General features: G+C 44.0%; 1 protein-coding gene across 1 annotated transcript in view; it reads left to right on the top strand.

The window, feature by feature from the left end:
- The window catches only part of LOC138638295 (arylacetamide deacetylase-like), a 161,702-nt gene extending 156,490 nt beyond the window's left edge, over positions 1-5,212 (top strand). The window contains exon 5 of the mRNA XM_069727498.1: positions 4,445-5,212. Within this exon, the coding sequence (XP_069583599.1) occupies positions 4,445-5,053 (609 nt within the window). The 3' untranslated portion in view covers positions 5,054-5,212. The remainder of the gene's footprint in view (positions 1-4,444) is intronic.
- The last annotated feature ends 7,430 nt before the right edge of the window (positions 5,213-12,642 follow it).

Raw genomic sequence — 12,642 nt, 5'->3', positions numbered from 1 at the left:
ACGGCGTGCAGTGCGACGACTTTGCGCCTGATGCAGCTGGTACTCCATTACTGCTGGTTGAATTCCACCTGGTGGGTAGGTCACATATGATGCGAAGTTCCAGAAGGCGGAATCGGCGCTGCAGAGCTGCAAGGCGCGATCTTGCCATGCTGGAAAGCCGCAAGTGAGCACACACTAGGCGGACCTTGTGCAGCAATGCATCAAGATCCGGATAGTCCCTCAAAAAGCTCTGCATGACCAAGTTGAGCACATGTGCCAGACATGGTATGTCAGTGAGGTTGCCTAGGCCCAGAGCTGCCACCAGATTTCGGCCATTGTCACACACTACCATGCCTGGCTGGAGATTCGCTGGCACAAACCACACTTCGCTCTCCTGCTTGATTGCATTCAAGAGCTCCTGCACTGTGTGGCTTTGATTCCCCAAAGAAATTAATTTCAGTACGGCCTGTTGACGTTTGGCCACGGCTGTGCTCATATCGGTCGTAACAGGTAAGCGTTCACGGGTCAAGGTGGAGGTAGACTGTGATGACTCCTGCAGCGATGATTCAGAGGAACTGGAGTATAAGGAGGAGTCAATGTGTACAGACTGGATTCCTGCAATCTTTGGAGTTGGCAGAACACGTACAGCGCCACTCTCAAGATCTGTACCCGGCTCCACTATATTGACCCAATAGGCAGTGAGGGAAAGGTATCGTCCCTGTCCATGGTGACTGGTCCACGCATCGGTGGTGAGATGGACCTTGCTACTGACGGCATTTAGTAGCGCATGTTTAATGTTTCCTTCCACATGATTTTTCAGGGCAGGGACCGCTTTGCCTGCTGAAATAAAAGCGGCTGGGCACGTTGTATTGTGGGACTGCCAATGCCATCAAGTTACGGAAGGTGTCAGTCTCCACCTGCCTGAATGACAGCATTTTAAGGGACAGAAGTTTTGCAATGCCAGCATTCAGAGCCTGTGCTCGGGGGTGGTTTGCCAAGAATGGCCGCCTTTTCTCACATGCCCGTGCTACAGATGGCTGTAGACTGGGCTGGGAGGGTGAGGATGACTGGGACCGTGGTGCTGTGGGTGGAATTACACTAGGTCTCTGGACAACAGTGCCGAAGGTTCTTCCATGGCGATCCTGTGAGGAAGCCGAACCAGCTGTGTGTGAGCTGGAGGAAGAGGCTACAACATGAGCTGAAGAGGTGGTAGGTGCCGCTGTAGGTTGGCCTAGGTCTTCAGTGTGTTTTTGTATCTCCACCACATGCTTGGTCCGCACATGTTTCCACATATTTGTAGTACTGAGGTTGCTGACACTTTTCCCTCTTTTGACTTTCTGATGACAAAGCTTTTATTTGACAAAGCAAATGTCATCTGCAAAAAAAAGGACCAGGCACTGCAGGTCTTGGGAGCGCCCGTTTTGGCTATTGGAAGAGGCGTGCTCCTAATGGGTGCCGAAGTGGAGGCTACAGGCAGCGCAGTCTTCCCCATCCCTCTTTGCGCCGTTCAGAGAATCTCTTCCTCAGAGCTGCTCCCACCACCTTCCTGTACCTCATGCCATGATGGGTCAAAGACCTAATCATCTACACTACTCACTTCCACTAACTGCTTCTCCTGGGTAGTCTTTGCAGCACAAGTGTGGACTAGACTTTAATATGAGCTAATGTAGCCTACACAACTGTAAAGTGGAGTGTTTGGTGAACTTTATTAACTTTTTGTTTTTTTCACAGAACAAACTACAGAGTGAGCAGCACTCACAAAGAGACCGTGCAGACAGCCGTGAACGGCACTGCAAGGCCAAAAAAAGCTCCTCTATGTAATCCTATATAGTGTTTTTCCACAATCTAGCGGGATACGGATGTAAACCCACTAATAGGATAAATTTGAAAAAATTTGCAGCAGGATGCACGAATTGAATAAAAGACAATGGAACAGTATGAGGCAGTGACGCACCCGGAGCTGACTACAACCAGAGTGACTACAGAGTGAGCTGCACTCACACAGACACCTTGCAGACAGCTGTGAACAGCGCTGCAAGGCAAAAACAAGGTTCTCACACAGCGGTGGGCAAAGCACAATGAAGCAAATTACTATCTCAAAACTGGCCCTCAGTCAGAACACAGCGTCCTGTCCCTAACTGAATTCACAGCAGAGTGAACTCAAAATGTCCGTGGCGACTTTTATAGTGCATCATGACATCATTTCAGCAGCCAATCTCAGCCATGCCAGTAGTTACATGTCTAACATGCAGAACAGGATGTGCCCACACTTCTAATGATTCCTCGTTGGCTTAATTAAATGTAATTGGCTCTTTGCATTATGGGAACTTCCAATTCCGGTATCCGATATACTGAAAGTATCTGAACTCGGTATTGGAATTCTGATACCGCAAATATCCGCCGATACCAGATACTCGCGGTATCAGAATGCTCAACACTAGTTGTCAGATCATCCAACTATCGCAAACTGCTAATATAGTGGTGTACATAAGGATTTCACATGTACAAAGGAGCCAGGTCTCCTCTTGGCACTAGTTCTGCCTCAGATTATTCACTCATCTCTACTTTGTGTGATTGACAACCTGCATAACAGTCCTGCCGTGCAGGTGTGGTCAGAAGATCCGAGGCAGGACTAGTCAGAGGGAAGAGATGCTCACTGCAAAACCTTTCTGAAATGATTGTCTCCATGTTATTCAACACCAAAAGAAAATGGACCTCTAAGAATTAAAAAAAAATAAAAAAAAACTGAAAAAAATTAGATCCCCCCATTCATGTCCTTGTATGCATGATTTAAAAAAAAACAAACAAAAACAAACAAACTTGCCTTCCCTGCATGCCCTCGCTGCATCTTGTTCTGGTGCCAGCAGCTCTTCTGGCAAAGCGATCACATGTCGCTGCTGATTAAGGTAATGAATATTCACTCCATGCCTCTGGGAGTAGTCAGGTGAATATTCATTACCTTAATGAGGTGGCACCCAAGCTAGGCCAGCTGTTGCTGGAACCCAGCAGCTGTGGCTGTAACTGTGCGCTCTATAAGGGAAATATTCAGCCACTGCAGTGAACATTCATTTCTCTTTAGCAGCGGGCACAGGCTTTGGCGGCAGTTGCCGGCTCCTCCCTCTGTCAAATGTTGCTCTGCCGCTCACGTTCCCCCTGCTGTCTTTTTGGGACAATGACTCGTGTATAATCCGAGGGGGATGATTTCAGCACAAAAAAAGGCTGAAAAACTCTGCTTGTACACGAGTATATTTGTTAATTTATTTTACCTTTTGGCCCTTCCTCTCTGCACCATTTTAAGAATTTTAACCCCTTAATGACACAGAGTGTTTTTGTTTTTCACTCCCCTCCTTCCCAGAGCCATAGCTTTTCTTATTTTTTCCATCAACATGGCCATGTGAGGGCTTATTTTCTGCGGGACAAGTTGTACTTTTGAACAACACCAATGGCTTTAGTGTATGTGTGTATGTGTGTGTGTGTGTGTGTGTGTGTGTACATATATAGATAATTTTATCACTATACTGTCTAGCGATCAGGTTAATCCTTTTTTTTTTTATTTGGCAATTTTTTTTTAGGTCTTATTTTGAATGAGGTAAAAGCCGGGTGATTTAAACTTCTTCTTATGTTTTTCTTATTTTTTAAACATTTTTTTTTTTAATTTTGACATACTTCAATAGCCTCCATGGGAGGCTAGAAGCTGTCACAACTTGATCGGCTCTGCTACATAAAGGCGATGCTCAGATCGCCCCTATGTAGCAGAATTACTGCCTTGTTAGGAGTCCCAACCACAGCGTGGCAATCATAGCAATCTGACAACATCCATAGAAGTCTCAAGGAGACCACTGGTTATGCCAACTCACCGATGACCCTCTGATCACATGACGGCGGTCACTGCTGCACGCATTTCCCGCTGGAAGAGCTTGTTAAATGACGCTGTCAATCCAACACAATGGGCAGCACTTTATGACCACTTATAAAATGTGTTCAAACTTGTAAATAATTCATGAAAGAATAAAGTGACGTTCAAAGCAAGGACACCATTGTTTTCCGTGTGAAATTCTCAATAAGTTTGATGTGTCATATGAGCCTCTTCCCACTTGAAAAAAGTTTGATCTAAAATAGCCGACTTCAAAAATGGCTGCCATGGTCACCACCCATCTTGAAAAGTTTTCCCCCTCCCATATACTAATGTGCCACAAACAGGAAGTTCATATCGCCAACAATTCCCATTTTATTTAGGTGTATCCATATAAATTGCCCACGCTGTATATAGAAAGGCTGCCTGTCATAGTGAGTTTTTCTCATCCGTGCAGAATAGATAGAAATTTTTCAATGTAATTTGCATCTCCTAGAAGTATATCAATGTCCATTGTAAAAAATAAACATGTAGACTCCACGTCATGAAATACTTGCTGTCTCCTAAGCAGAAAGGTGTTTATTTATTTAAATATGAATTTGATTTTTACAGCTGCTTCATGACCCAGAAGTCAAGGTGAATCTCAAGATTCAAGTTTTAATATACCCAGTTCTCCAAAGCCTTGATTTAAATACTCCATCTTATAAAGAAAATGCCTACATGCCACTACTGTCCAAGACACTGATGGTCCGCTTCTGGAGTGAATACTACACCACGGATCGATCGCTGTTTGATGCCATGATGGCCAACGAGCATATTCCATCTCAAGATGCTCACTTATTTAAATACATAAACTGGAGCACTTTATTGCCAGGAGATCTAAAAAAGAATCATGTGTACCAGATGCCTGACAACCAGAATTCGTTGTTTGTGAAAAAGTATCCAGGACTCTTGGATGTTAGAGCATCTCCTTTGTTGGCAGAAGATGAAAAGTTAACTGGTCTGCCATTGACATATGTAATCACATGCATGTATGATGTGCTTAGAGATGATGGCTTTATGTATGTATCCCGACTTAGAAATGCTGGTGTACATGTAGTACATGAAAATTATGACGGTGCCTTCCATGGTATACTTTTCATGAACACCGGACCAGTCACTCTTTCTATAGCAGGTCGAATAGTAGAAAAGTACTTACACTGGCTCGATACTAATTTGTGACAAGTCTTCCAAAAATAATTCAACTTTTTGAATGTATTACGTGTCAATTCTACCTACTGAAACCTGAGAGCTATACATGTTATGGCTTGTTTCTCTCAAACTGTCTTTCAAATCGTATTGACTGTGCATTCATTTGCTATTAAATTGTTTTTAACATTATCCATTTTAAATCAAAGTAATTATTGCATGGGTAGCATGGCTATCGCTTAACTATATTTGGAGACTACTAGAATGGATCAATCCTCAGTTCCTAAAGAAAGCTGAAGAAGCTGTATGACTAAGAAAACAAGGGCAAAATCATTTTTACATTGGCTTGTAAATGTAATGTGTATTAGCTATACAGGAGAGGAAAACCTCTTCTATTGGCATGCAATGAAATTGGATACAAAAGTTCATCTGAGAATGTCACACAGGCCACGACTGGCAATCTACCAAGTCTGACATTTGCCCAAAATTGTCCGCTGGCCTTTTAAAACTTTTGAATTAAGCCCCTGTGTGCGCGTGTTCTTGCTTGCATGCGCTGACAAGGCCGCAGCTCTTCATCCTTCCTCTCCCCTCCCCCCTCAATCTCAGCGATCAGGGTGAGTGCCAAGAGAGAAACCTTTTTAATGTGTATACAGCAGTTGCAGCTTTACCTGTATAAGGTACGTTGACTGCTGTATATACATTGTATAGGTGATACTGCAATTATACACAGGCTATATATTGTGCTAGCTATTAAACCTGTTCTACACCTGGTTGACACGCATTTTTATTGGTACATTTGTGTGCTATGTTAAAGAGAAACTGTCACCAGAAATAAGACTGTTATCCTGCAGATTAACCACATCTGCAGGTTAGCAGCATTATGATGGTGCCCTGCGCCTAGCTGAATGCAGCTGGGAGAAAACAAATTTTATTCTCCCTGCCAGCATTCAGTTTCAGTAATGAGGGCATTGCCAATTCGGTCACTACTTTGAGTATACAGAGCAACCGCTTTAACCGTGACCCCAGTCCTGACTGACAGCTGGCCTCAATGTAGAACAAGTGTCAGTCAGCGCCACTCTGTATAATTCCAGCAGTTACTCAACTGACGCTGCCCCCATGGTGGAAACCAAATAATGGCAGGTAGAATAAAGTTCTTTTCCCCCCTTCCCCATGTGAAGGCACCAAGCAGCATAATGTTGTTAACCTGCAAATTAATTCCATATCAGTAGGTTAACAGCGTTATTTCTGGTGACAGGTTCCCTTTACAATGCTTCAATAACATGGCACCGGACTCAGCGCATGCACATACTCTATGCTATACAGCACTTTTCTTAGTTTAAAAAAGTCTGCAAATTCGCATGTACAATGTCTTCAATAAAATGGCGTTGGAGATCGCCCGTATCCTGCATGCAGCCAAATGCAATGGGAAGTGTTGTAAATTCTGTTGTCGGGCTCCCTCCTGTGGTCATGAATGGTACTTCGGCTGGTTCTGTCCATGGACTTCCTCTGGTGGGTGTTTCTGAGTTTCACAGGTGACGAGGTTAATTCGTTAGCTGCTGCTCTATTTAACTCCACTTAGATCTTTGCTCCATGCCACCTGTCAATGTTCCAGTAATGGTCTGTTCACTGCTGGATCATTCTTGTGACCTGTCTTCCCATCAGAAGCTAAGTTCCAGCTTGTATTTCTTTGGTTTGCTATTTTTCTGTCCAGCTTGCTATTTAATTTGTTGTCTTGCTTGCTGGAAGCTCTGGGACGCAGAGGGAGCGCCTCCGCACCGTGAGTCGGTGCGGAGGGTCTTTTTGCGCCCTCTGCGTGGTCTTTTTGTAGGTTTTTGTGCTGACCGCAAAGTAACCTTTCCTATCCTCGGTCTGTTCAGTAAGTCGGGCCTCACTTTGCTAAATCTATTTCATCTCGGTGTTTGTATTTTCATCTTACACAGTCATTATATGTGGGGGGCTGCCTTTTCCTTTGGGGAATTTCTCTGAGGCAAGGTAGGCTTAATTTTTCTATCTTCAGGGCTAGCTAGTTTCTTAGGCTGTGCCGAGTTGCATAGGGAGCGTTAGGCACAATCCACGGCTATTTCTAGTGTGTTTGATAGGTTTAGGTATTGTGGTCAGCAGAGTTCCCACGTCCCAGAGCTCGTCCTTATTATCAGTAACTATCAGGTCATTCCGTGTGCTCTTAAGCACCAGGTCCATTATTGTCCTGACCACCAGGTCATAACAGTACAGGTGGCCCAAAGTACTAATGCATCTCAATAGAGGGATAAGAGAAGTTCTGAGACCATTTTTTTTTCTTTGCAGTGTGTTTTGTCTCTTTTTTCCCCTTTACCTCTGGGTGGTTCAGGACACTGGTGTAGACATTGACATTCAAGGTCTGTCCTCTTGGATGGATAATCTCACTACAAAGATACAAAACATTCAAGATTTTGTGGTTCAGAATCCGATGTCAGAGCCTAGGATTCCAATTCCTGATTTGTTTTTTGGTGATAGATCTAAGTTCTTGAATTTCAAAAATAATTGTAAATTGTTTCTTGCCTTGAAACCTCGCTCCTCAGGTGACCCTGTTCAACAAGTAAAGATCATTATTTCTTTGTTACTTGGTGACCCTCAAGACTGGGCATTTTCCCTTGCGCCAGGAGATCCAGCATTGCGTGATGTTGATGCGTTTTTCCTGGCGCTTGGATTGCTTTATGACGAACCTAATTCAGTGGATCTGGCAGAGAAAATCTTGCTGGCTCTGTGTCAGGGTCAGGATAAAGCGGAGATATATTGTCAGAAGTTTAGAAAGTGGTCTGTGCTCACTCAGTGGAATGAATGTGCCCTGGCAGCAATCTTCAGAAAGGGTCTCTCTGAAGCCCTTAAGGATGTCATGGTGGGGTTTCCCATGCCTGCTGGTCTGAATGAGTCTATGTCCTTGGCCATTCAGATCGATCAACGCTTGCGTGAGCATAAAGCTGTGCACCATTTGGCGGTACTATCTGAGCATGGGCCTGAGCCTATGCAATGTGATAGGACTTTGACCAGAGCTGAACGGCAAGAACACAGACGTCGGAATGGGCTATGTTTTTACTGTGGTGATTCCACTCATGCTATCTCCGATTGTCCTAAGTGCACTAAGCGGTTCGCTAGGTCTGCCACCATTGGTACGGTAGAGTCTAAATTTCTATTGCCTGTTACTCTGATTTGCTCTTTGTCATCCTATTCTGTTATGGCATTTGTGGATTCAGGCGCTGCCCTGAATTTGATGGACTTGGAGCATGCTAGGCGCTGTGGTTTTTTCTTGGAGCCCTTGCAGTATCCTATTCCATTGAGAGGAATTGATGCTACGCCTTTGGCCAAGAATAAGCCTCAGTATTGGACCCAATTGACCATGTGCATGGCTCCTGCACATCAGGAGGATATCCGCTTTCTGGTGTTGCATAATCTGCATGATGTGGTCGTTTTGGGGTTGCCATGGCTACAGGTTCATAATCCAGTATTTGACTGGAAATCTATGTCTGTGTCCAGCTGGGGTTGCCAGGGGGTACATGGTGATGTTCCATTTTTGTCTATTTCTTCTTCCACTCCTTCTGAAGTTCCAGAGTTTTTGTCGGATTATCGGGATGTATTTGATGAGCCCAAAGCCAGTGCCCTACCTCCTCATAGGAATTAGTAACATAGTAACATAGTTAGTAAGGCCGAAAAAAGACATTTGTCCATCCAGTTCAGCCTATATTCCATCATAATAAATACCCAGATCTACGTCCTTCTACAGAACCTAATAATTGTATGATACAATATTGTTCTGCTCCAGGAAGACATCCAGGCCTCTCTTGAACCCCTCGACTGAGTTCGCCATCACCACCTCCTCAGGCAAGCAATTCCAGATTCTCTCTGCCCTAACAGTAAAGAATCCTCTTCTATGTTGGTGGAAAAACCTTCTCTCCTCCAGACGCAAAGAATGCCCCCTTGTGCCCGTCACCTTCCTTGGTATAAACAGATCCTCAGCGAGATATTTGTATTGTCCCCTTATATACTTATACATGGTTATTAGATCGCCCCTCAGTCGTCTTTTTTCTAGACTAAATAATCCTAATTTCGCTAATCTATCTGGGTATTGTAGTTCTCCCATCCCCTTTATTAATTTTGTTGCCCTCCTTTGTACTCTCTCTAGTTCCATTATATCCTTCCTGAGCACCGGTGCCCAAAACTGGACACAGTACTCCATGTGCGGTCTAACTAGGGATTTGTACAGAGGCAGTATAATGCTCTCATCATGTGTATCCAGACCTCTTTTAATGCACCCCATGATCCTGTTTGCCTTGGCAGCTGCTGCCTGGCACTGGCTGCTCCAGGTAAGTTTATCATTAACTAGGATCCCCAAGTCCTTCTCCCTGTCAGATTTACCCAGTGGTTTCCCGTTCAGTGTGTAATGGTGATATTGATTCCCTCTTCCCATGTGTATAACCTTACATTTATCATTGTTAAACCTCATCTGCCACCTTTCAGCCCAAGTTTCCAACTTATCCAGATCCATCTGTAGCAGAATACTATCTTCTCTTGTATTAACTGCTTTACATAGTTTTGTATCATCTGCAAATATCGATATTTTACTGTGTAAACCTTCTACCAGATCATTAATGAATATGTTGAAGAGAACAGGTCCCAATACTGACCCCTGCGGTACCCCACTGGTCACAGCGACCCAGTTAGAGACTATACCATTTATAACCACCCTCTGCTTTCTATCACTAAGCCAGTTACTAACCCATTTACACACATTTTCCCCCAGACCAAGCATTCTCATTTTGTGTACCAACCTCTTGTGCGGCACGGTATCAAACGCTTTGGAAAAATCGAGATATACCACGTCCAATGACTCACCGTGGTCCAGCCTATAGCTTACCTCTTCATAAAAACTGATTAGATTGGTTTGACAGGAGCGATTTCTCATAAACCCATGCTGATATGGAGTTAAACAGTTATTCTCATTAAGATAATCCAGAATAACATCCCTCAGAAACCCTTCAAATATTTTACCAACAATAGAGGTTAGACTTACTGGCCTATAATTTCCAGGTTCACTTTTAGAGCCCTTTTTGAATATTGGCACCACATTTGCTATGCGCCAGTCCTGCGGAACAGACCCTGTCGCTATAGAGTCACTAAAAATAAGAAATAATGGTTTATCTATTACATTACTTAGTTCTCTTAGTACTCGTGGGTGTATGCCATCCGGACCCGGAGATTTATCTATTTTAATCTTATTTAGCCGGTTTCGCACCTCTTCTTGGGTTAGATTGGTGACCCTTAATATAGGGTTTTCATTGTTTCTTGGGATTTCACCTAGCATTTCATTTTCCACCGTGAATACCGTGGAGAAGAAGGTGTTTAATATGTTAGCTTTTTCCTCGTCATCTACAACCATTCTTTCCTCACTATTTTTTAAGGGGCCTACATTTTCAGTTTTTATTCTTTTACTATTGATATAGTTGAAGAACAGTTTGGGATTAGTTTTACTCTCCTTAGCAATGTGCTTCTCTGTTTCCTTTTTGGCAGCTTTAATTAGTTTTTTAGATAAAGTATTTTTCTCCCTATAGTTTTTTAGAGCTTCAATGGTGCCATCCTGCTTTAGTAGTGCAAATGCTTTCTTTTTACTGTTAATTGCCTGTCTTACTTCTTTGTTTAGCCACATTGGGTTTTTCCTATTTCTAGTCCTTTTATTCCCACAAGGTATAAACCGCTTACACTGCCTATTTAGGATGTTCTTAAACATTGCAATTGCGATTGTGCAATTAATTTGATTCCTGGTAGTAAGTTTCCTAAGGGCCGATTGTTCAATTTATCTGTGCCAGAACACGCCGCTATGTGGAGTTATATAAAGGAATCCTTGGAGAAAGACCATATTCGCCCGTCGTCATCACAGTTAGGAGCAGGGTTCTTTTTTGTGGCCAAGAAGGATGGTTCTTTGAGACCTTGTATTGATTACCGCCTTCATAATAAAATTACAGTCAAATTTCAGTATCCTTTGCCGTTGCTGTCTGATTTGTTTGCTCGTTTTAAAGGGGCGTATAATCTTGTGCGTATTAAACAAGGCGATGAATGGAAAACAGCATTTAATACGCCCGAGGGCCATTTTGAGTACCTGGTTATGCCATTCGGGCTTTCCAATGCTCCATCAGTATTTCAGTCCTTTATGCATGACATGTTCCGAGAGTACCTGGATAAATTCCTGATTGTGTATTTGGATGATATTTTGGTCTTTTCGGATGATTGGGAGTCTCATGTGAAGCAGGTCAGAATGGTGTTCCAGGTCCTTCGTGCAAATTCCTTGTTTGTGAAGGGGTCAAAGTGTCTCTTTGGAGTTCAGAAGGTTTCATTTTTGGGGTTCATTTTTTTCCCTTCTACTATCGAGATGGACCCTGTTAAAGTCCAGGCCATTTACGATTGGACTCAGCCGACATCTGTGAAGAGCCTGCAAAAGTTCCTGGGCTATGCTAATTTTTATCGGCGCTTCATCGCTAATTTTTCTACTGTTGCTAAACCGTTGACTGATTTGACCAAGAAGGGTGCTGATGTGGTCAATTGGTCTTCTGCGGCTGTAGAGGCTTTTCAGTAGTTGAAGCGTCGTTTTTCTTCTGCCCCTGTGTTGTGCCAGCCAGATGTTTCGCTTCCGTTTCAGGTTGAGGTTGATGCTTCTGAGATTGGAGCAGGGGCTGTTTTGTCGCAAAGAAGTTCTGAGGGCTCGGTGATGAAGCCAAAGTTTTCGCCTGCTGAGCGTAACTATGATGTTGGTAATCGTGAATTGTTGGCCATGAAGTGGGCATTCAAGGAGTGGCGTAATTGGCTGGAAGGAGAGAAGCATCGCGTGGTGGTCTTGACAGATCACAGGAATTTGACTTATCTTGAGTCTGCCAAACGGTTGAATCCGAGACAGGCTCGATGGTCATTATTTTTCTCCCGTTTTGATTTTGTGGTTTCGTACCTTCCGGGCTTAAAGAATGTGAAGGCTGATGCCCTGTCAAGGAGTTTTGTGCCTGACTCTCCGGGTGTTCCTGAGCCGGCGGGTGTTCTCAAAGAGGGGGTAATTTTGTCTGCCATCTCCCCTGATTTGCAGCGGGTGCTGCAAAAATTTCAGGCTAATAGACCTGACCGTTGCCCAGCGGAGAAACTGTTTGTCCCTGATAGATGGACTAGTAGAGTTATCTCTGAGATTCATTGTTCAGAGTTGGCTGGGCATCTGTTGTGAATTCTGTGGTCAAGCTCCCTCCTGTGGTCATGAGTGGTACTTCGGCTGGTTCTGTCCATGAGCTTCCTTTGGTGGATGTGAGTGGGGCTGCGGCTTCTGAGTTTCCTTCCTCAGGTGACTAGGTTAAGTCGTTAGGTGCTGCTCTATTTAACTCCACCTAGTTCTTTGTTCCTGGCCTCCAGTCAATGTTCCAGTATTGGTCTTGCGCTCTCCTGGATTCTTGTGGCCTGTCTGCCCTGCATAAGCTAAGTTCTGCTTGTGTTACTTTTGTTTGCTATTTTTTCTGTCCAGCTTGCTATATTGGTTTGTCTTGCTTGCTGGAAGCTCTGGGACGCAGAGGAAGCACCTCCGTACCGTTAGTCGGTGCGGAGGGTCTTTTTGCGCCCTCTGC

Source organism: Ranitomeya imitator, chromosome 5 (assembly GCF_032444005.1).
Source record: "Ranitomeya imitator isolate aRanImi1 chromosome 5, aRanImi1.pri, whole genome shotgun sequence".
Lineage (NCBI taxonomy): Eukaryota > Metazoa > Chordata > Amphibia > Anura > Dendrobatidae > Ranitomeya > Ranitomeya imitator.
Note: the sequence above shows the minus strand (reverse complement) of the source record. Positions and strands in the feature narration are given on the sequence as shown.